The sequence below is a fragment of the Ovis aries genome, chromosome 2 (genome assembly GCF_016772045.2).
Source record: "Ovis aries strain OAR_USU_Benz2616 breed Rambouillet chromosome 2, ARS-UI_Ramb_v3.0, whole genome shotgun sequence".
NCBI lineage: Eukaryota > Metazoa > Chordata > Mammalia > Artiodactyla > Bovidae > Ovis > Ovis aries.
Window position 1 is genome coordinate 144,038,349 of NC_056055.1, and position 23,444 is coordinate 144,061,792.

Here is a 23,444-nt window from a genome sequence, read left to right on the forward strand (position 1 = left end):
ATTCATAAATACAAGTAAAAGTTTTTATCAACTAGGTGCAAAGCTTTCAAATTTAAGTATGTTCATTTTTATATATTCATATATCAGTAATAGAGGGAAAGAAATGGAAACACTACTTGTTCTGAACATAAGCAATATTCTGCCAAGATTTATATCTGATTTAGTGTAACGTCCTTGGGAAGAAAAAGAAATCCCGTTATTCTAGCTTTATAAAAAGTAGAAGAGGAAAATTTTAGTTTCCTTTTGATGATGGTGGTTATCTTGTGGTCTGTGGAAAAGGTGAAGGCCAGGGAGAAAATTGGTTCTGTTTTCATTTTTCTAGTTCCACTGCATCAATAAACTTCTGGAAGTTTCAGTGGAACACATAGTGTGAGCATGAGGCAGCTTGGCCTCTGTTAGCACCTTGTTATGCCCTTTAACCTTACAGGAATGTCAAGCATCGGTGGCTAAATGAGGGAGTCCATTGTTACAGGATGCATCAAAAAGTGGATTTCAAAGCAGAATGAGTTTCCCAGTCAGTCTCACATGAGGGTGATGCTGATTAAAAGGAGAGTTTGGAAATACTCTTGTTATTATAATTGTACTTTTGTGTGTTTGATTGTTATTTAAGCTGTTATTTTTCTTTTTTTAGAAATCTGAAAAGTAGAATACCTAGAGATAAAATTGTATCTATTTTCCCAACACTTTCCATTTATATTTACCATCTCTGCTGGATGTAAAAGAAATTAGTTACATGCTGTTGACAACTGGAAATCAAACCTATGTTGAAGACAATCCCTAAATGTTTTATCTTCAAAATGTACCAGATTATCCTGGTTTGAAAAATTATTTCAGAGAATAAAAAACTTTGAAACTAAGGGATTTTTTTAGGTGTTCTGAAATAAGTTCCATCTGTTAGTTTTTATTTTTTCTTAATATATGAGGCCAGGAGAGAAATACTGCAAATCATAGATTCATTTCTTTTGATTCTTAAAGGTAATCATTAGTGAGATAAAAATATCATTGTTTCAGGAATGTGCGTCTTAGAGTGGGACAGAATTGTCCAAGAGTAACACGAATTTTTAGATGCTTATGTTTGGCTTGGTGTTTAAAACCTAAAAAAAAAAAAAAAGAAAGAAAGAAACTAAATTGGATAAACTCTAATTAAAATGAAGAAGGGGCAGGAAAACATAAAGCATAATATAATTATGATTTTTAAAACATAATATCTTGTAAGGAAAAAAAAGTCCAAGAGGGCCTCTTTATTCATCATATTCATAAAGGTTTTTTTAAAACTAATTAGAAGAGAAAAATTCCTTTTTAACATCTGTCATTATATTTAAATATATACTTTAAATTCATCCTGAAACCAAAACCAAAACACAGCTTGTAAATTTTATTCATTCATTTGTGTACCCACTTGTTCTTATACAAACCATAATGATGACTTTCCTTAGATTTTCCTTACATTCTATGTCTGGAGTTACAAATAACTAGAACCATGATTTTATTAAAATCAGGAAAGTCATTCACTATAAAGTAATCAAACATTTGAATGGAATTTTTCTCTCAGGTTTAGACTTCTGGTCCTTCTATCGGTATTAAAACTAATTGACAGATATTCCAATGCATATATAAACTGGGTAGCTCCTTGAAAAGGGACTTTTTAAAGGACTTTCAGGTTCTGAGCTTACAGAATCGCAGCATACGAACACACTCTAGTGGGGCTTCCCTAGTGGCCCAGTGGTCCAAAATTTGCCTGTCAATACAGGAGATGCTGGTTTGATCCTTGGGTCAGGAAGATCCTCTGGAGGAGAAAATAGCAACTCACTCCAGTATTCTTGCCTGGGAAATTCCATGGACAGAGGAGCCTGGTAGGCTATAGTCCAGCGGATCACAAAAGAACTGGACACAAGTTAGTGATTCAAGAACAACAAAACACTCTATCCTTAAAATTTAATTTCCTTTGAAAAGGGATACTCTCTTTTATAAATTCTTGTAGATCTAGTCTAAGACAATGTTGCATTTTTACTGTATCTGGGAAACAACAAGCATGCATCTGTTAAAACTTTGTATTTCTCATGATTTAAAACCACTTGCGACGATTAACGTTACTTAAGTATAATTTTTTCCTCTATTGCTTTCTATTTTTCTGTCTCAGATTTCCTCTAACTTTCATACTTGTCAAGTTTAGTAAACAAAAAAGAATTTTCCACCTTAATCTAAATTTTTAATCCCTTCACAACTACCTTCATAAATGTGGGTAAGAGTTTGCTAAAATTTTACTTTCAGTTAAGATCAACACAGTATCTATGACCAAAATTTTGCCATATGCTATGGATAAAAAGGCATATTCCCTGTCCTTGCAAAGCTTCAGAACAATGGTCTTCAAGCATGGCAAACCATAGATTCCCACCAGCAGGAAAAAAAGTTTCTGCATGAACTCTACTCTTATGCATATATATATATGCATTTATACATAATATAATGTATTATTGTACAAAGATATTATCTCAATTATATGAGTACTTAAAGATAGAAATTAGAAATGAAGAACAAATATAAATGAAGACAGTAATATTTTTGTTTCTCAAAAGACCTTGTTGCTCATTCCTAGGTTACATTCATTATACTTTGGAGCTCACTGGTCTTGAGAGGAGGATAACACAGTAAAAAGATAATTTGAAAAAAGCAGTTAATTATCTGATAGACAGTAAACATAAGGAGCTAGAATATGGAAAAAGCTCTGAAAAAAAAAACACTTTTCTGCTTGAGGAATCACTAGATCTAAAGACTTTCAGTATAAAGAGGAGTTAGCGAAATAATAAAAAAAGAGAGGAGGATGATCAGAAGAGTATTATAATCAGAATAAGCGTCTATATCAAGGCACAAGTTATAGAACCAAAGGGGTGAGTATAGAGTTCAGGATGATGAAACGTAGAATCAAGGTTGAGCATGCTGAGTTGAAGATGTTGAAGAAGAATGCAAAAGGCAGGTACTTGAGACAAGCGACTTGGATCTCATCAATGTAGGAGACACTGCTGAAGAAATGTAGGAGGGTGAAGGAAGACATTTGTTTTAGACTGAGGCTCCGGGGAGCCGTGTTCAGAGTGGATTTGAAGGGACACAAACGAAGTCAGGGAAACTCATCAATTAGGCTATCACCATATCCAGCTGAGAGATGAAAAGCAGCAGAATTAAAGTGGTGGTAGTGACAGTGCAGCTCTCAGGAGCGGATGAGAAGAGCATGAAGAAAGACTCAGTCAAATTAGGTTTTAATTTTCTGGAAACACCGATGAGTGAGAAGCTTCCTGATTTTCATGACTGGCTATTCTTAAATGAGATGGTAAATACAGCAGCAGGAAAAGGTTTGAGACAGAAAGGAGATATGCAAATTTTTAAAAATTAAGATTTACATATTATTGAGAGTTCCTTGGATTGCAAGGAGATCAAAACAGTTGATCCTGAAGAAAATCAGTCTGGGTGTTCATTGGAATGACTGATGTTGAAGCTGAAACTCCAATACTTTGGCCACCTGATATGAAGAACTGACTCATTTAAAAAGATCCTGATGCTGGGAAAGATAGAAAGCAGGAGGAGAAGGTGACAACAGAGGATGAGATGGTTGGATGGCATCGCTGATTCGATGGACATGAGTTTGAGCAAGCTCAGGGAGTTGGTGATGGACAGGGAAGCCGGGTGTGCTGCAGTCCATGGAGTTGCACAGAGTCGGACACAAGTGAGTGACTGAATTGACTGAACTGAAGGTTTACATGATATCAACTGCTGCTGCTGCTGCTGGATGAACGGAAAAAGAAGATGTGATATATACAATGGAATACTGTGTCAGTCAAAAAAAGAATGAAATTTTGTCATTCACAACAACATGGATGAACTTGGAGGCCATTACTCTACGTGAAATAAATGAGAGAAAGACTAATACTGTATGATATCACTAGTAAATATAAAAAGTAAACTAGTAAATATAACAAAAAAGAAGCAAACTCAGATATAGAGAACAAACTAGTGGTTACCTGTGGGGAGAGAGAAGGAGGAAAAGGAAATACAGGGGATGGGGATTAATAGGTGTATTAATATTATGCATAGATAAATAAGCCACAATGATATTTGTACAGGGAACATAGCCAACATTTTATAAAAATTAAAATTGGAAAATACCATTAAGATTTGTGAATCATTACATTGTACATAAATCTTACATAATATTGCATAACTATATCTCAATAGAAAAAACTATGAACATTTAGAAATGAAAAAAACTAAACCATCTGCCATTCTACCTTTGAAAAATATCTGTATTTCAAATATTATTTATAGTATTTACATTATTATAAAATAATTTAAAATATTTTAATTTCTGTCATTGATCTACTTTAATGCTTTTTTAATATATTTATATTATCTCCACTTTTTTCACGCCTATTTTTCTCATCTAACATATTATGAGTATTTTTCACGTCATTAAAATTTTTGTAAAAGAAATTTCAGTAGATGAATAATATTTTATCTTCTGGATGTACCACAATTTTTAAATAATTCTATTATAGAACATGTTTATTATTTTCAATGATTCAAATATGTATATATAATGCTATGACATATTTGCTTTTATCTGGAAATTTATTGTTTGTTTAACATAAGAAAGCATAAGCATACGGACCTTTAACATATTTTGCTACTAACATATTTCCATTGACAGCATATGTCAGTGAAACAGATAGGTAATAAAAACTCTGTGCTAATTTGATAGACATAAAATTACAACACTTCATTTTCATTTCTTTGAGTATTGTTAAAGATGAAATTTTTTATATGTTTATCAGCTATTTATATTTCATTTTTATGCATGTTGTTCTTCCAATTTTTAGCCCATTTTTCTATTGGCATCTTATTGATGTTCATATTAATTTGTGAATTTCTTTAAATAATATGGCTGAATAATAAACCTAACCTTTCACTGTCATCTATGAAATACTGTTTTAAGTAGTTGACTGTTTATCTTTTTATGTAGTTTAGGATTTCCTACACCTCCATATTCTATTTTTAAATTACCCAATTTTTGGTAATAATAAGATGTATTTTCAGAAACTTTGGAGACTACTGAAAAACACCAAAAACGCAACTTTCTATATGTGTGTGTATGTGCATACACCCATACACATATGCATGTATTTAGTCATCCTTTCTTCCATGCATATACATCATTTAAAAGCATCAATGGCATCATACTGCAAAAACTGCTTTATAGCCTACTTTTGACTTATTGGTATATTTCAGATAATTCTCCAATAATAAAAAATGCTGTGGAAACGTCTTTATTTTAACCATCTCAGGATATTACTTTAAATGAATATTAAATAATTAATTTATTTACTTCATTATTATCAGACTTGCAGATGTTTCTTATTTTCATTATTTTAAACATTATCTTAATAAACATTTTTGCATACATAGTTTTGTGTTCATAATTGATTATTTCATTAAGGTTTTTAAATATCTGGAATTCCTAAGAAGATGCAAAGAATACAATTATCTGACACATAATGACAAATTACCTTCTAGAAAAGTTGAACCAATTTACTTGTCCATCCCTACAGTATGACACGGTCCAATTCTCCACACCTTCACCAATAATCACATCTATATTTACAATGTGTCAGACTTTATATCTACTTAATTGATAGAATACCTGAACATTAAAAAATTTAAACAGTTTGCTTAAATCCTCAGAGATAAGAATGAACTCAAAGTTCAGGCTGACCTTTAAATTGGTGCTCTCTGTCCATATGCTATACTATCTTGAAAAGTTTTATATACTTATATGACCATTATTACACATCAAATATTTCTGGTTACTTAAATTATTTTAATATGTATTTTTTAAATTTAGAGGTGACTAGAACAATTTTTATAAAAAGTTCTCAGAAGGCCTTGCTGCAGGTTGAGTCTGCCCAGTTGTGTCCAACTCTTTGTAACCCTATGGACTGTAACCCAACAGGCTCTTCTGTCCATGGGATTTTCCAGGCAAAATATTGGAGTGGGTTGTCATTTCCTTCTTCTGGGAATCTTCCAGACCCAGGGATTGAACCTGTGTCTTCTGCACTGGCAGGCAGATTCTTTACCACTGAGCAACCTGGGAAGCCCCAGAAGGCCTTAGAAGTTATCTTAATGAGGTTTATATTTTCTTCAGTTCAGTTCAGTTCAGTTCAGTCGCTTAGTTGTGTCTGACTCTTTGCGACCCCATGAATCACAGCACGCCAGACCTCCCTGTCCATCACCAAGACATGAAATTATAAGACGCTTACTCCTTGGGAGAAAAGTTATGACCAACCTAGATAGCATATTCAAAAGCAGAGACATTACTTTGCCGACCAAGGTCCGTCTAGTCAAGGCTATGGTTTTTCCAGTGGTCATGTACGGATGTGAGAGTCGGACTGTGAAGAAGGCTGAGTGCTGAAGAATTCATGCTTTTGAACTGTGGTGTTGGAGAAGACTCTTGAGAGTCCCTTGGACTGCAAGGGGATCCAACCAGTCCATTCTGAAAGAGATCAACCCTGGGATTTCTTTGGAGGGAATGATGCTAAAGCTGAAACTCCAATACTTTGGCCACCTCATGCGAAGAGTTTATTTTAATAATATTGACTATTTTATCTTATATATTTGGTGAATATGTTTTCAAGTGTTTTTTAATTTAAATTTACTTTGAAGCATTTTAAAAAATGCATATCAATGAGCTTCCAATCAAAATTTCTGTAGGATTTTTTGTAGATTTTGACAAACTGATTTTAAAATGCACAATGCAAAGAAATTTTGAAAAAGAAGGGACACACACTATCTGACCTCAAGACTTGCCACAGAGTACAGGAATCAAGATTGTGATAATGGGAAAAATTACAAATGCATACATCAGTGGGACAGAAACGAGAGGCCAGAAATAGACCCACAGAAATGTGACTGATTTTGATGAAGGTGCAGAGGGAATTTAATGGAAAAGAGAGAGTCTGTTTAAAAAATAAAACATCTGGATGTCTGTATGCAAAATATTGAGCCTCAATCTCTTACCCTATATAAAATTTCACTCAAAATTGATCATATATCTAAATGCAAAACATGACATTATAAAGAAAAACAGGTGAAAATCTTTGTGACCTTGGGATAGGCAAAGAGCTCTTAGATACAACACCAGAATTGTAATTCAGAAAAGAAAAAAATTAATACATATGACTTCATCAAAGTTAAAAACTCTTATTCTTTGAAAACAAAGTCAAGAAAACAAAGACAACAAAAAGGGAAAATATATGCAAATTTCACATCTCCCAAAGGCTTTTTATATAGGACATTTATGAAGAACTCTCAAAACCAAACAACAGAAAACAACTCAATTAAAAAATAGGCAAAAATATATATACAAATAATTCTTAAAACTCAACAATAAGAAAAAAGATTAAAAAATGAATCAAAGACCTGAACAGACACCTCACCAAAGATATACAGATGGCAAATAAGCACATGAACAGATGTTCCACATAATATGTCATCGGGGAATGTAAATCTTAAAAATGAGATACCATGAATGGCCCAAAATCCAAAACACTGGCAACACCAAACGCTGAATGAGATGTGGAGCAATAGGAATTCTTTATTGCTGCTGGGAACGCAGAATGGTACAGATACCTTGAAAGAGTTTGAAAGTTTGGTGGTTTCTCACAAAACTAAACATACTCTTACCACATGACTTAACAAATACACTTTTTGGTATTTATCCACAAGGTTTGGAAACTTTGCAAAAAATCTGTTATTGAATGTTCCTAGGTGTTTTATTCATAATTACCAAAATTTAGAAGCAACCAAGATGTCCAACAGTAGGTGAATGGGTAAAGTGTGATACATCCAGACAATGAAATATTTTTTAGTGCTAAAAATAAATGTGGCTTTTTAAGCCACAAAAAGACGTGGAGGAAACTTAAGGGTATATTACTAAGTGAAAGAAGTCAATCTGAGAAGGCTATGGACTATACGATTCCAACTATATAGCATTCTGGTAAAGGTAAAAACTATGGAGACAATAAAAAGATTAGTGGTTGCCAGGGACTGAGGGTGGGGAGGAAAATAGGTAGAGTACAAAAGATTTGGGATGTAGTGAAAATACTTTGTACAATAGTACAATAATGGATACATGTCATTATATATTTATCCAAACTCATACAATGTACTGCACCAGGAATGAAACTTAATGTAAACTATGGACTTTGAGTGATTTTGATATGTTAATACGGATTTATAAGTTAGAACAAAGGTACCACTCTGTTAAAGGATGTTGGTAATGGGGGAAACTATGCATGTACACTGCTGCTGCTAAGTCGCTCCAGTCGTGTCCGACTCTGTGCGACCCCATAGACGGCAGCCCACCAGGCTCCGCCACCCCTGGGATTCTCCAGGCAAGATCAATGGAGTGGGTTGCCATTTCCTTTTCCATGCATGTATAGAGGTGGGAAATATATGGAAAATCTCTGTACTTTCCTCTCAGTTTTACTATGAACCTAAAACTGTTCTAAATAATTGTCTTTTTAAAAAAAAATTGGACAAAATATTTGAATAAACACTGCACAAAAGTATTTAAGCCCAAGTAAAAATGATCAATGTTATTATTTATTAAGGGTATGCAAATTAATAAAAACCACAATGACAATTAGAATGGCTAAAATAAAAATAAATTAAATAAAAATTGATCATATAAAATGGTGCTGAGTGTGTGAAGCAGTATGAATGCTCTTACATTGCTGACGGAAATGCAAGATGATACCAACCATTTACAGCTTCTAGGTGGCACTAGTGGTAAAGAACCCACCTGCCAATGTAGGAGCCGTAAGAGATGCGGGTTTGACCTCTGGGTCAGGAAGATCCCCTGGAGGAGGGCATGGTAACCAACTCTAGCATTCTTGCCTGAAGAATGCCACGGACAGAGAAGCCTGGAGGGCTACTGTTCACTGGGTTGCAAAATGTTGGACGTGACTGAAGCTACTTATCACGCACTCATCAGCCATTTGGGAATACATTTTTGCAGTGTTTTAGAAAGTTATAAACATACTTAACACATGACACGTAATCCCACCTAAGCCTTTACCCACAGTAAATGAAAACTTAGGTTCTCACAAAAAATTCTAAACAAATGATTATAGTAGCTTTATTTGAAACAATAAAATCTAAACAACCCAAATGTCCTTTAAGATAAACAAACTATGATACATCCATACAATGGAGTATTACTTAGCAATAATAAGGAACAAACTATAGAAATATACAAAAGCATAAATCTATCTCAAATGCATTATAATTAAGGGAGAGGTTGGGTACAAAAGGCTACATTCTGTATGTTTTCCTTGATATGACATTCTGGAAAAGCAAAACTATAGTGAACTAAAACCCATCAGTTGCCAGAGATTGGGATGGGGAAGAGCCAACAAAGTGCAGCTAATTTTAGGGGTTGATGACACCATTCTGTATCCTGATTGTGGGGAAGATTATGTGACTCTATGCAACTGTGAAATCTCCTGTAACTATACACCAAGAAGAGTGAATTTTAGTTTGTAAATATAAAATTAATAAATGATTTTCATTTTTCTTTGCTTTCCTGCATTGCTTAAGTGCTTTCCTAAACCAAAGATACATAAATATCTGTGAGTTATCGAGCTTACTGAATGTTCAATAATAATTTTAAAATATTTAAAGTAATTTAAAATATTTTAAATCTTTATCTGCAGTTTAATATGGTATGATGTATGCTGCAGCTGCTTAGTCACGTCCTATTCGACTCTGTGTGACTCCATGGACTGTAGCCCACCAGGCTCCTCTGTCCATGAAATGCTCTAGGCAAGAGTACTGGAGTGAGTTACCATGCCTTCCTCCAGGGGATCTTCCCAACCCAGGGATAGAACCCAGGTCCCCTGCATTGCAGGCAGATTCTTTACCTATGAGTCACCAGGGAAGCCCATATGATGTATAGGTCACACTTTATTTCTCCCCAAGTAAAGAATTGTTCTGGTACCTTCTACTAAGTAAGCCACTGTCCCTCCTGCTTCTCCCCATTCAAAATTCCTTCTTCATCAGACACTAACTGTATACCTGGGGTTGCTAATAGACTTCCATTGAAAGATGATTATTTCTTTGTTGCATTTTATGATCTCATGTATATAGTGTCTGGTTTTGAACTTTGTATTTTCATTGCTCTGATGATTTGTCTTTGTGTCTGTCCTTACCAGGCATTGCTATCCTGTAAACATGTGTGCGTGTGATATGCAATTCTGTAGTTAAATCAAAGAACAGAATTGGAGTCACACGTAATAAACTCTTATGTGTGGCTTTGCTTGATCATGGATGGCCAGGAGGGTGGAGGAGCAGAAAGCTGAGGGTGAGTCTCTAGGGAGCACTATCCTCTGAGCAGGAGTAAAATACCAAGACCTGTTGCAGGCATGTTGCTTGGTTTCTACAATATTTATTGTTTTCAATGAGTTGATTTCACTCATTTATATTACTTCTGGCTGCCTATTGGTATTTGAGTTATGGTTCTGACTTTGGGAATGAATACAGAAAGAAGAGCCCATCAAAGTGGAGTTTGTGAAAAGGTCTCCAGGGGATAAGGTAGACCAAGAGGGAGGGGTGTCACAACAGCCCAGGAAATGAAAGAAGAAAAATGAAGTTAAAAGTGTCAAATGCCCCTGAGAGAGCCAGTCAAGATAAGGGCAGCGGGTCATCTGAGCCTTTAGAGAGAGCGTGCTCTGTTAAATGGGGTTAGATATCAGATCGCACTGTGCTGAGCAGGGACTGAATCTTGAACGCTGGAGATAATGAATGTAGACCGCTGCTGTGGAGAGACTGAATGAGCTGGGGAGCAGAGAAATTGGATGGTAGCGGCGGTGAAATCAAGTGAAGGGAGAGGTCAGTTTGCTTTTGTTTGTTGACTTACTTTTTTGGATAGAAGTTTGAAGAGCATGTATAGGTTAAAGAAAAAGGGTCGGCAAAGAAGAAAATATTGAAGGTAAAGGATATAAAGGAAATTAAATGTAAAAGCTTTAGCATCAGTGATAGGGAATAAAATCAAATCCAGGCTTTGCCTTGAATAGCAGGAAGGACTCCTGATCCCTTAAGACTGGAGGAAAGTAAGAATGGTGATAGATGTTGCTGTTTGGTGCTGGAGGGAATCACAAGGATGCACAAGGAGCTTCTGTACAATGACCTCAATTTTCTTGTCAAAATAGGAGGTTCACTGAGAGTGAAGGGCAGGGACTGTATGGCTTAAGTTGGGCGACAAACTTTTGAAATAGTGGCTGACCACAGTCAGAGTGAGAGGATTAGTGAATGCTACTGAGGGGCTAACTCAGATTAGAAAACCATCTATCTGCAGAGTGGTATAATTCACTCCTATAGCACTCATGGGCCTGAATTTAAGAAAAGAGATTTCTCATATGAATTCAGGTTTGTGTGTACAGTGTACAAAGGACAGGCTGTAGAAATGTGGAGATTAAGCTCCTGGTGTCCAAGCCAAAGTCCAAGTAAGGCTTGGGAAAATGGAAAGAGCCACAGATTCAAGAAAAACAAGACTGAAGGGAAAAAGGATTTATTCATTTGTAGCTTAAGACCTATCTGCTGCTGCTGCTAAGTCACTTCAGTCGTGTCCGACCGTGTGCAACCCTATGGACAGCAGCCCACCAGGCTCCTCTGTCCACGGGATTTTCTAGGTAAGAATACTGGAGTAGTTTGCCATTTCCTTCTGTGACTCCCAATAAAAACTTATGTTTTAACCTTATTTTTTCCTTTCACCTAATTTTCTAACTTATTTCATATTTATTCATTATCCTGTTGGACACAATTTAGATACAAAGACAGATGAAAGCAAATTAAAGGAAAATAAAAACATATACAGATGGTTAGAAGTGAGTTTCACTCTAACAGTGGTGGCTAGAATTTTAAGTATCTCAGTTGAGATTTCGGAGAAGGCAATGGCACCCCACTCCAGTACTCTTGCCTGGCAAATCCCATGGATGGAGGAGCCTGGTAGGCTGCAGTCCATGGGGTCGCTAGCGGCCCGTCACGACTAAGCAACTTCACTTTCACTTTTCACTTTCATGCATTGGAGAAGGAAATGGCAACCCACTCCAGTGTTCTTGCCTGGAGAATCCCAGGGACAGCAGAGCCTGGTGGGCTGCTGTCTATGGGATCGCACAGAGTCGGACATGACTGAAGCGACTTACAGCAACAGCAGCAGCAGCAGTTGAGATTTGATTGAGAATGAGATGCTGTTGGTGGTTGGAAGGATTTTTGTTGATATGGGGTGGATGTTTATTGAGGTTGTGGAGGTTAGGATGTGATCAGTGATTCTCACATTGGGATAATTTTTCCCAAGGGGTTATTGGGCAACGTCTGGAGATATTTTTTGTTTTCATGGCTTGAGGTGGGGAGTCCTACTTGTGGCTAATGCTGGAGATGCTGCACCTTAAGACGTCACCTTTTTAGAAGCATTTTGCAAGAAGCACAGTGCTGTGCAATCCGTCTCCAGCAGAGTTGAGACTCCCACTCCACTGCAAATCTCTTTACTTACCTAGCTATTTGCATACGGATTCCTTAGGGGTTTATAGCATTCAAACCTACATTACAAGCATTGAAAATCTACATGCCTTTCTAGGTCTTTGGGGAAATGATTTAATTCTCTGGTTAGCTTAATAAAGAAGTTGCCTGTACAGGAATAAGAAGAACTAAGTAAGCAATGCTCACCTTTGTTCTTTTCATGTGTTTGCATAACTATTTTCTACAACATTAAATTTGCAGTTGTGGCAAAAAAGAGACTTTTCTTTCTTAGAATCTCATATTACTTACTTGTATTGTATTTGAAGAGCTTTAATAAAAGGTCCTTTGAATATGGGTTGTAATGGAGCATCACTCCCATTGGTATAAACACTCAGTATCGCTGGCTAATAAAAGCCATAATGTGAACTTATGAATAATCCCCAAATAATTCCCACTGTGCATTAGGATTCATTATTTGCCCTTTTAAATCTAGCCTGTCTTTTAAAAAATGTGTTGCTTGCATTAATAATAAAATTAATTTCCCAGTAACACATGGGTTGCACAATTCTTGAGAACAAGAACCATATCTTATTCATTTTGAAACAACCAAAGCTTCACTCAGCCCATTGTCTTACATATGGTAAGTCTTAAATAAATTTTGAATGATGTATTATTGGATGAGTGAGGAAAAGAAGATTCTGAAGGCAAACATGATCAAGGCAATCAAAATAAAAGATCATTACAGAGAACAGAGTAGTTGTTACCAGAAAGGAAGGGGCTGGGAGACAGTGAACAGGTAGGGGATGGGTAAGGAGGATCAACTGTATGATTACAGATGGAAATTAAATTTTCTACAGTGAGCATGCTATATTGTATATAGAAGCAGAAACATAATGTACATATCCAACTTATATAATGTTATAAATCAGTGTTACCTCAATAAACACACAAAACAAAAATAAATAAGAATCATTAATATATTTCATTTAAAATTATTAATACTTGACACTGGGTCCTCACAATACAAAGTAGTCAGAAATTATCCGCTTTCTCAAGGTATCCCATCAGAATGAACCATTTTTAACCTACATTGTAACTTAAATTTCCAAATGAATATTTTATGTTTATTTATCACTATAATGTTTATTATTGAATTGTGGTGTTGAACTTGGTGTTGGAGAAGACTCTTGAGAGTCCCTTGGACTGCAAGGAGATCCAACCAGTCCATCCTAAAGGAAATCAGTCCTGTGTGTTCATTGGAAGGACTGATGCTGAAGCTGAAACTCCAATACTTTAGCCAGCTGATGAGAACTGACTCATTTGAAAAGACCCTGATGCTGGGAAAAATTGAAGGCAGGAAGAGAAGGGTATGCCAGAGGATGAGATGGTTGAATGGTATCACCGAGCCAGTGGACATGAGTTTGAGCCAACTCCGGAAGTTGGTGATAGACAGGGAGGTTTGGCGTGCTGCAGTCCATGGGGTCGCAGAGTGGGACATGACTGAGTGACTGAACTGAACTGAAGCTATTTAATAAGAGCAGGCTTATTTTACATTGCTTTTCTAGATTTATGACTCTAAACAACTTGGAAAATTCCTCACATATCTTTTTGCTCATTCATACTAACTTTCATTTTATTGAGGTCACAATTTTTGACGAAAGTAAATTTTTTTACTGTACTTGGGAAAGTCAGGGAATGAAGTTCTAAGAATTTTAGAAGGATTGCTCTTCAGCAGTCCTTCTAAACAATGTGTGTATATATGTGAATGCTGTAACAAAAGATACATAAAAAATTTAAAAATTTGCTAAATAGGTATACATTCCTTAACAAATTCAAAATAAAAATGTATAGGAATGCATAATGTTTATTTTTATCCTAACACTGTTACCCTTTAAAAAAGTGAAGAAAACTTTAATAAAAAATGAATTCTATAGTAAAAAAAAATTCTTGTAATTATCCCCAATTGAATAAAATGATACATGTCTAGTATAAATGAATTTCTTGAAATCTTAAAGAGATCATTTAAATATATGTATTTTATATAAGAGCATTTTTCCTTATTATCCAATTACACATTAGCAGTAACTGCCTGGGGGACAGTGTTACAGTTACATCCCAGATCTGTATAACTATGAAAAAGATAATGTATACTAACCTTGAGATCTCATGAATGCCAGTATCTTCCTGAAGACGCTATGCCTCTGAAAACATCTTTTCAGTCTGTTGATATCTCCTTATTTTTTCCTTAAAAAGAAAATATGCTTCAGTATGTTATATAAGGTTACATTTTCAAGAAGTAAAGTTGACAACAAGGTGTAAATATAATATGACACAGAGTAAAATCAATAGGATTCTTGGAATGTAAAAATAAGGTATTAAATTTAGAACTGAATGATCATACTGTATATAAATTAGTGCAGAAAGAATAGCCATCTTGAAAGAATGTCATAAATTTCTAATCATTCATATGCTTTAATTTATTTGTTTACCTGTTATTCAATCGACAACTGTTACTAGGGACAAAAAAATTAAAGGCACTTTATCTTAGCAATCAACATCACACTAAATTTAAATAACTTTCTAGTCTTCAGAGATTCATATCTTCAAGAAACAAAAATAAACAAGAAAACCAACCAAAATATTGTAGCTAGATAGTTGATGAAAATCACAATAAATATTTATTAGGATTAGTGAAATAATTTAAAGAGATTATAAAATCCCGGCAGTAATAAAATGGTTTTATTTTTCCAGATTAAAATGTATCATATGTAATCACTTTTTCTAAAAAACTAACAAACTTTCCATTCTAATAAGTTAAGATAAATCATGAAGTCCATATACAAATGTAAACTTTTTCCTTAAACATGACGTAGAGAAACTTGTGAACTGCGGTTCATTTGTTGTGTCTGCACAACAGCCAGAAATGAGCTATCACTGATCATAGCCAATAACAATAGCTAATGTGAAAGGACTACGAATGGGTTATTGAATGAAGAAACAGACAACAAACAACTTATGCTGATGTCATTCAAACAAGCTTAAAACAGCAAAAATCTTTGAGAAAAAAGTTGTCTTAGGAAAATTATGTCTCTAGGAGCCTCTTTCTCTGTTTAAACTTTACGTGTATCTTCATGGATATACATTTTAAATAGCTTTAGAAGACACACAACAGTAGCACAGTGTTATCAAATTGTGGTTAGAATTACAGAGTTAATAGAGATAACTGAGTTCAGTTTGCTTCTGAGAAAGCCCAGATTCAGCAGAAGAATGAGAAATTTTGGAAAGATAGATTGAAAATTAAATTTTAAGTATAATTTAAAATGTCTTAAAACCCTGTTAAGAATATTATGCATAACATAATGACATACTGAAGACCACTAAAGCAATAATTTACATCATCTTTGCACTTATTTTGAGGAATATTTCAGAAAATAACTGTCTTCTCTATGAAGATACATATCCTAGATTGCATGTCAAGCAACTAAGAACCAACAAGCAAGCATGCCAACAGATTTCTACCTGTTTGTAATGTGTCCATTGAATACAGATTTTAAAAAGTTATCTGAAATTAAAATCAAATACTAAAAATAAATTAGATCTGAAATGAATCTGTCTATAAGTGTCATTTATAATATCAACTCTTATTTTCTTATTAATGAAAATGAATTCCATAATATTTTAAATGTCATTTTTACGTAGAGAGGTAACATTAAGATTTTATCCTAAAAATAAAATAAAATTTTGCTTCTACAAAAAAGTGGGGAAACTTAAATATAAAAACAAAACAATAGGCAAAAAAGAGTGGAGAAACTGCTATCTAGTTCAGTTCTCCCTATCGTACAAACAGGAAAACTGCCTACCAAGTATTTGTGATGTGCAGCTAACTCTAATGGCACCCCACTCCAGTACTCTTGCCTGGAAAATCCCATGGACAGAGGAGCCTGGTGGGCTGCAGTCCATGGGATCGCTAAGAGTCGGACACGACTGAGAGACTTCACATTCACTTTTCACTTTTATGCATTGGAGAAGGAAATGGCAACCCACTCCAGTGTCCTTGCCTGGAGAATCCCAGGGATGGGGGAGCCTGGTGGGCTGCCGTCTATGGGGTCACACAGAGTCGGACATGACTGAAGCGACTTAGCAGCAGCAGCAGCAGCTAACTCTAAAGGAAAAGACTGTATGTTTTTTGACTACCAGTTGGAAAAATTGGAATTTAAAGCATAATTGTATTTTACAACCAAATAAATAAAAGACTTTCTTTAGTCATTTAAGGTAGTCTATAGAGTAAAGCAAAAATATTGATGCAGAGTACATCATGAGAAATGATGGGCTGGATGAAGTACAAGCTGGAATCAAGATTGCCGGGAGAAATATCAATAACCTCAAATATGCAGATGACACCACCCTTATGGCAGAATGTGAAGAACTAAAGAGCCTCTTGATGAAAGTGAAAGAGGAGAGTGAAAAAGTTGGCTTAAAGCTCAACATTCAGAAAACTATCATGGAATCTGGTCTCATCACTTCATGGCAAATAGATGGGAAAACAGTGGAAAACAGTGACAGACTTTATTTTTGGGGGCTCCAAAATCAGTGCAATGGTGATTGCAGCCATGAAATTAAAAGACGCTTACTCCTTGTAAGGAAAGTTATGACCAACCTAGACAGCATATTAAAAGGCAGAGACACTACTCTGCCAACAAAGGTCCATCAAGTCAAAACTATGGTTTTTCCAGTAGTCATCTATGGATGTGAGAGTTGGACTATAAAGAAAGCTGAGCATAGAAGAATTAATGCTTTTGAACTCTGGTGTTGGAAAAGACTCTTGAGAGTCCCTCGGACTGCAAAGAAATCCAACCAGTCCATCCTAATGGAGATCAGTCCTGAGTGTTCCCTGGAAGGACTGGTGTTAAAGCTGAAGCTTCAATACTTTGGCCACCTGAGGAGAAGAACTGACTCATCTGAAAAGACCCTGATGTTGGGAAAGATTGAAGGTGCGAGGAGAAGGGGGCAACAGAGGATGAGATGGTTGGATGGCATCACTGACTCAATGGACATGAGTTTGAGTCAACTCCAGGAGTTGGTGATGACCAGGGAGGCCTGGCATGCTGCTGTCCATGGGAGTTGCAAAGAGTCGGACACGACTGAGCGACTGAACTGAACTGTAGTGAAAATTACATACCTGTAATTAACTATAATTCAGACTGAGGCCAAGGAACCCTTGGTGATAGGGGAAAAAAAAAAATGGCCTCAAACTCTGATCTGTTTGAAGGTCAAGGATGTAAAAATAAATTTGATGGGCAGGATTGATCCGACCTCAGGTCAGTCAAGTTCCTGAGAGGACGTCATCACAAAAGTCAAATAATTTTAGAAGAACAGGTCATATTCAATGCCATGTTCCAAGACCTGGAGATATGAGAATCAACACCAGTTCTGGGCACAGTGTGCAGTGGCTGATGCTGGAAACAATTCCAGTTCAGCACCTTGGCTGTCTGGATGTGACTAGGAGACACTGGCTGCGTGAGACTGTATGAAGAAGAATGTGTCCACAAGTGAGAAAGAATGTCAAGAGGGGTGGAGCTAGGATCCATCAATCAATAGCACTCACTTGAGACCCAGGCAATGTGTAGAGGAATACCACCTAGATGATACAACCCAGGAAGATGCAGAGGCTGCTGGTCTTCCTTTGGAAGCCCCGTAGGCACATCTACATTCCCACATCTGTGGGAACTGCCGCTTTCCTGAAATCCCATGTCTATGATGTGATCATGCCTTAAGTAGGATCCCCCCTTAGCGTAGCCTGTTGTACTTTTCTTGAATGAGATTGCAATCCCATGGGCAGCCTTAACAATGACAAGTGACATCTGGGACTGATTTGTGGATACATATAACTATCTCAGGAACTATGAAAAATATTCAAGGAGGGTGACATTGATGGAATGGAACATGTATACTAATGTAAATGTAACATCATTCGTCCTCACAAATCTTTTGTTGTGCTCATCTAAAGAACCTCAGTTTCTGCTTATGAGTTCCATGAAAAACAAAACTGACAAAAACCTACATTATTATTTTAAAACGTGCATCTAATACTTACAGTTCACATCTGATCTTTCCTCGTACGTGGGGTGCAATTGAGAAATTCCCTGAGAACCATTTTTCATTTACAGAAAGTCTTGCAATATTGCAGGGGGACAGTGAACACCACCTCTTCTAGTTCTAGGCCCTGGGCTTCTAGGTTGCTCATACACATCACTGTAAATCAGCCTAAGATCCCAGAAGCTATTCAGAGTGGCAAGTGAGGGTCAAATATCTCTCCTGCTTGTCAACATTTTCTCTAAATGGTACCTTTAGCAGGCCAGTGATGCACCAAGCTCTTATGGCATGTTTTAATCAACAGCCATGCTATACTTCATTGAGGTCATTGAAGGTCACATCTCAGTGGTAGCCTTGACTGAGCTATAAGATCAGTTTGTGTTGTTTTAGTGGGTGATTCAGTGGTTAGATAGGATGAGATATAACTTGCTTACAACACTCTTTTAACTTGCTCCCATCCTTAAAATTTGTATTTTTCTTGCAATTGTGTGGGGATTTTTCAAACTAAGCTTGTTCCTCCAAGGATCATGGAGTTTGAGATCCTCAAGTTGATCAGTTCTACATTTCTAGGAGCCTGGCTTATATCACAGTTTCAATATGTCAAAAGGAAATATTCTATGAATACAAGTGAAGAAATGTGAATTGTCTATTCTGTGCTTCTAAGGTGATAATACAACTTGTAAGTTTGGTGCAACAGTTTAGTTACATTTGCAACTGCATCTCAAAACACAGTATTGTGTATTTAATATGCCTGCAACCAGCAAAAGCATCTTTCACTCTGAAGGACAACTTCCTGACAGAAGTAAAAGGCCTAGGACAAAGGAATCTAGCAGGAAACACCAATCTGTCATGTACAGTTTGGCCCTATTTTTTAAAAGCCAATAAGACACCACTGAAAATCACGTTGATTCTATTTAGATTTATTTTTTAAGTAACAATACCACCTCAATTTTGTACCTACATACACTTGATAAAGTGCAATTATCAAAATATATGTAGCCGTTAATCCATTTTTCCTAACATGTGCTGAACTATAGTGAACAGTATCATATGACCAGAGAACTTTCTAAGATTATAATAGCACTTAGTCATTCTATTTCAGTAAAAGTGGACAAGAGTTACTGAAATAAATTAAATCAGTCCTAGTTAGGATATTTATATATCAGGTTCACCATGGGATTCTTCCACTCAATCAGCTGTGCTCTCAAGTGTACTAAACAAATCTCTGAAATAGTTCAGATAGATCTCTATTTAAAGACATGGGGAAAGACATAACTATAATTACTAGGAATTTGCAAGAGCTAAAATAAAATTTGGGTGAAAATTTAGGTAAAAATTTTAAAAACCCAAAGAAGTAGATAAATTGCAAGAAAATTGTAAATTAGCAAGACTGACCCAACAACAGGTGCAAACTTGACAGATTATCATAAGAGAGATTGAAAATATTTTTCAGATTCCACCATTGCAAGAGCAGATAGCATCAGTAGGGTGCAGGGAAGCCTTAAAGAATCTTTACAGTAAAAGTCTCCAATAAATCATACACTTCATCAACAAGAAAGTTTCTTGACCTCTACATATTTTTTTCTCATCCCACTTACATTCACATTTCCCCACTTACTGAATTTAGGGTCCATTATTCATCATTGTGGTCTCTCCCTCACATATACACTCACCATATGGCCTTTTCCCTCTCTTCTTGAAATAAATGTGACAAAAACGGCTAGTTAAACTCATCTCTCTTCCTACTATGAACATGCCTCTCATAGCTGAACAGATGATAATGACTAGAGAAAATGTAGGCTCTTGCAAGTGGGTCCCCAGTAGCAGTGTCTGACAATCTTGTTACATTTCCCTTATTAAGTCATGCTTCAACTCTATACCTCAAAAAGCATCTTTACTTCTTTTCAACTGGCCAACATTTCTTCCCATCTTTTCCAACTCAGTTTATGATATTGCTTCTAAGAAAATTGAAAAAAAAAAATCCTATTCAGGTTCCTCTTCTTACCACAATATTGTGTATACTCCTAACACTTGTACACACGGAGTCAACCTTCAGTCCTGTTATGATGGAGAAACTGTTCTTTCTCCCACCTAAGGGGATTTCCCTCTCTTAAGCTTTGGATTCCATTTCCTCTCACCAATGCTAGGTCTTTGCTGCTTTAATAATCCTCTTTCTCTTCTGCATCATCATTTCCCCCTCCTTTTACTCGATTATTCCCATTTGTCTGTGAATAAGCTGTAATGTCTCCAAACTTAAAAATAAAGTCCCTTTCCATCAGTTTCTCCATCTCACTATCACCTATTTCTCTACTCCATTTGTAGAGACTTCCCAAAGGAAGGTATTTTTCTGTTTCTCAGCTGTAATGTTACATTGAACTCCCCCAAATTAGGCTTCATTTTCACAGTTTCACTGAAATAACATTTATAAAGGTTATTAGCGAGCTTGGATATTACCAAATCCAATGGCAAATTTTCAGTCCTTTTTTTCCCCTTAATATCTCAAGAGAGCTTGACTCAGATTTCCTGTCTTGAACTCTTCCTTCACCTGGTTTGTACGATACCACACATAAGGTAGGATTTTCTCCTCATTTGCTGCCCTTTCTCAACTTCTCTGTCTGATTTCTTCCATTATACCTAACCTCTGAAGCCTCTTGTGAATTGAACTTTGAGACTTTTCTGTGTGACTCATAGCGAAGCAGACCTGGTCCTATGTCTTTAAATGCTACCATTTATTTGTGAATCCCAAATGTAGACATGCAGCCTGAACCTCTTCTCTGAGTGTTAGATTGTTATACTCACTGTCTACACTATAGGTCCACTTACATGGCTAATAGGCTTTTCAAATGTAACATATTAAAAAATAGTAATAATAACAAAAGAAAGATAGAAGGAAGGGAGGGAGTGAGGAAGGAAGGAAATTGAGAAGGAAGGTAACATACTCCAGGCTTCCTCCCCTTCCTCCAGTCTTTCCCATTTCACTAAGTTGCATCACCATTTACCTAATGACTGGTATTTAAAAAACCTCTTTGAGCAATGGCTAAGTCTAGGATTGGGGCAGGTAAACATCAGATGAACCTGAAGGATCTTACAGTGATGAAAAGTAAGAAAGAGAAGGAAAAAAAGAGGCACAATCATGTTAGAAGGACATAAGAACTGACCCAAAAGAACTCTCAGTGGTCAACGTTGGAATAATTTAAGCAAGAAAAATTAATGACAGTATTAGATTATAACCCAAAGAATAAAATGAGTATCTATGAGTCAATACTGATATAAATAAATGACTGAATCAATGAAAAGGGGAGAAGGAACAAATCTTCCTTACATCAAACAAATTCTGTGATATGATATTTATGACTTCACATAAAAATGCATATGTGTCTGCATAATAGAAAATTATTCAACAAAACCAATTTTGAAGCACAGAACAGTTTTTTGAAATTGGGTCCACATTTTTTTTCAAGCAAAAACCAACTTTTAAATATAAAATTAATTGAAGGGCTCTTAAATTTACAGAGAAAATAGAGAAAGGCTGCTAGAATTGATCAGATTCCCAGGAAATGCTTAAATTCTTACAGATGGTCCTAGGAACACAGTTAAATTACAGACTATGTTAGTCAGTGTACTTTCATGCTCAGTTGCAGAAAATAGAAATCAAGCCTAAAAAAAGAAAAAGCAGCATCCACTGACAGGAATGAGAGAGGAAGATCTTTACAGCATTTGTTCCCTCCACTTTCAGTTAATGGAGCGGTCTACAATATTTACCTTAATTATTTAGATTCTTTCTCATGGAAACCACGCAGGGTTACTATTCTGCAAGGCAGGAATGCCAAAACAAAGTCTCGGAAGGCTTGCTCGCACTGCCCTGATAACTTCCATTCTCTCAAAAGAAATGAGAAAAAAACCCACCAATTTGTTACATAAGAATGTGTCCTTATCTTCTCTACCACTATAAAGTGTAAGAAGCCTCACCAATATTTCCCTGTAGAAAGTGTCCAGAATCTAGTTAGTACTTAATGTTTTTACATACTTTTTCCACATTTCAGAAGCAATGCATGTAGTGGCAGACAGATATGGGGGATATATAATTATGTAATTAATCTGGCCCCAAATCGGTCTGCTTGTAACATGAAGGAGCACATCCTGCTAATGTCAGGTATAATGTGAGGATGAAGAATAGAGGGATGCAGTCTAGATATTATGAGAAAATTTTGTTACAGATCTATCTGTTGATACACTTCATGATAGATGACTTCATAATAATAAAGTGATTTTACCATAAAGTAAACAATGAATGAAACTTGAGTGGAGATTTTTACTAATAAGAGTAGACAAATGAAGATTCAAAGCCATTCAAGAAAAGTATTAGTGGCATGACATTGTTTAAAAAAAGTGCTTAGGTTCTCGAGTACCAAAAAACGGAGCTTGCCATCATTTTTATGTTTTCATCTTTCTTACTTCTGTGACTTTGGGCACATCAGTCTACTTAACATCAGTTTCTTCATCTATTAAATGGGCATGTGAACTCCAATTTTGCATTTTGTAGGGAAATCAGTGGTCTCAGGTGGCACGAGTGTAAAATATCCTACCTGCCAGTGCAAGAAATGTAAGAGATGTGGGTTCAATCCCAAGGTCAGCAAGACTCCCTGGAGGAGGGCATGGCAACCCACTCCAGTATTCTTGCCTGGGGAATCCCATGGTTAGAAGAGTCTGGCGGGCTACATTCCACAGGGCTGCAAAGAGTCAGACATGACTAAAGAGACTTAGCATGCGTGTACACACTCAGGGAAGTC

General features: G+C 36.0%; 1 protein-coding gene across 1 annotated transcript in view; it reads right to left on the reverse strand.

The window, feature by feature from the left end:
* CSRNP3 (cysteine and serine rich nuclear protein 3) overlaps positions 1-23,444 on the reverse strand; it is a 210,654-nt gene that overhangs the window by 158,749 nt on the left and 28,461 nt on the right. Inside the window, exon 3 of the mRNA XM_042243783.1 lies at positions 14,717-14,805. Coding sequence (XP_042099717.1) covers positions 14,717-14,729 — 13 coding nt within the window. The 5' untranslated portion in view covers positions 14,730-14,805. The remainder of the gene's footprint in view (positions 1-14,716; positions 14,806-23,444) is intronic.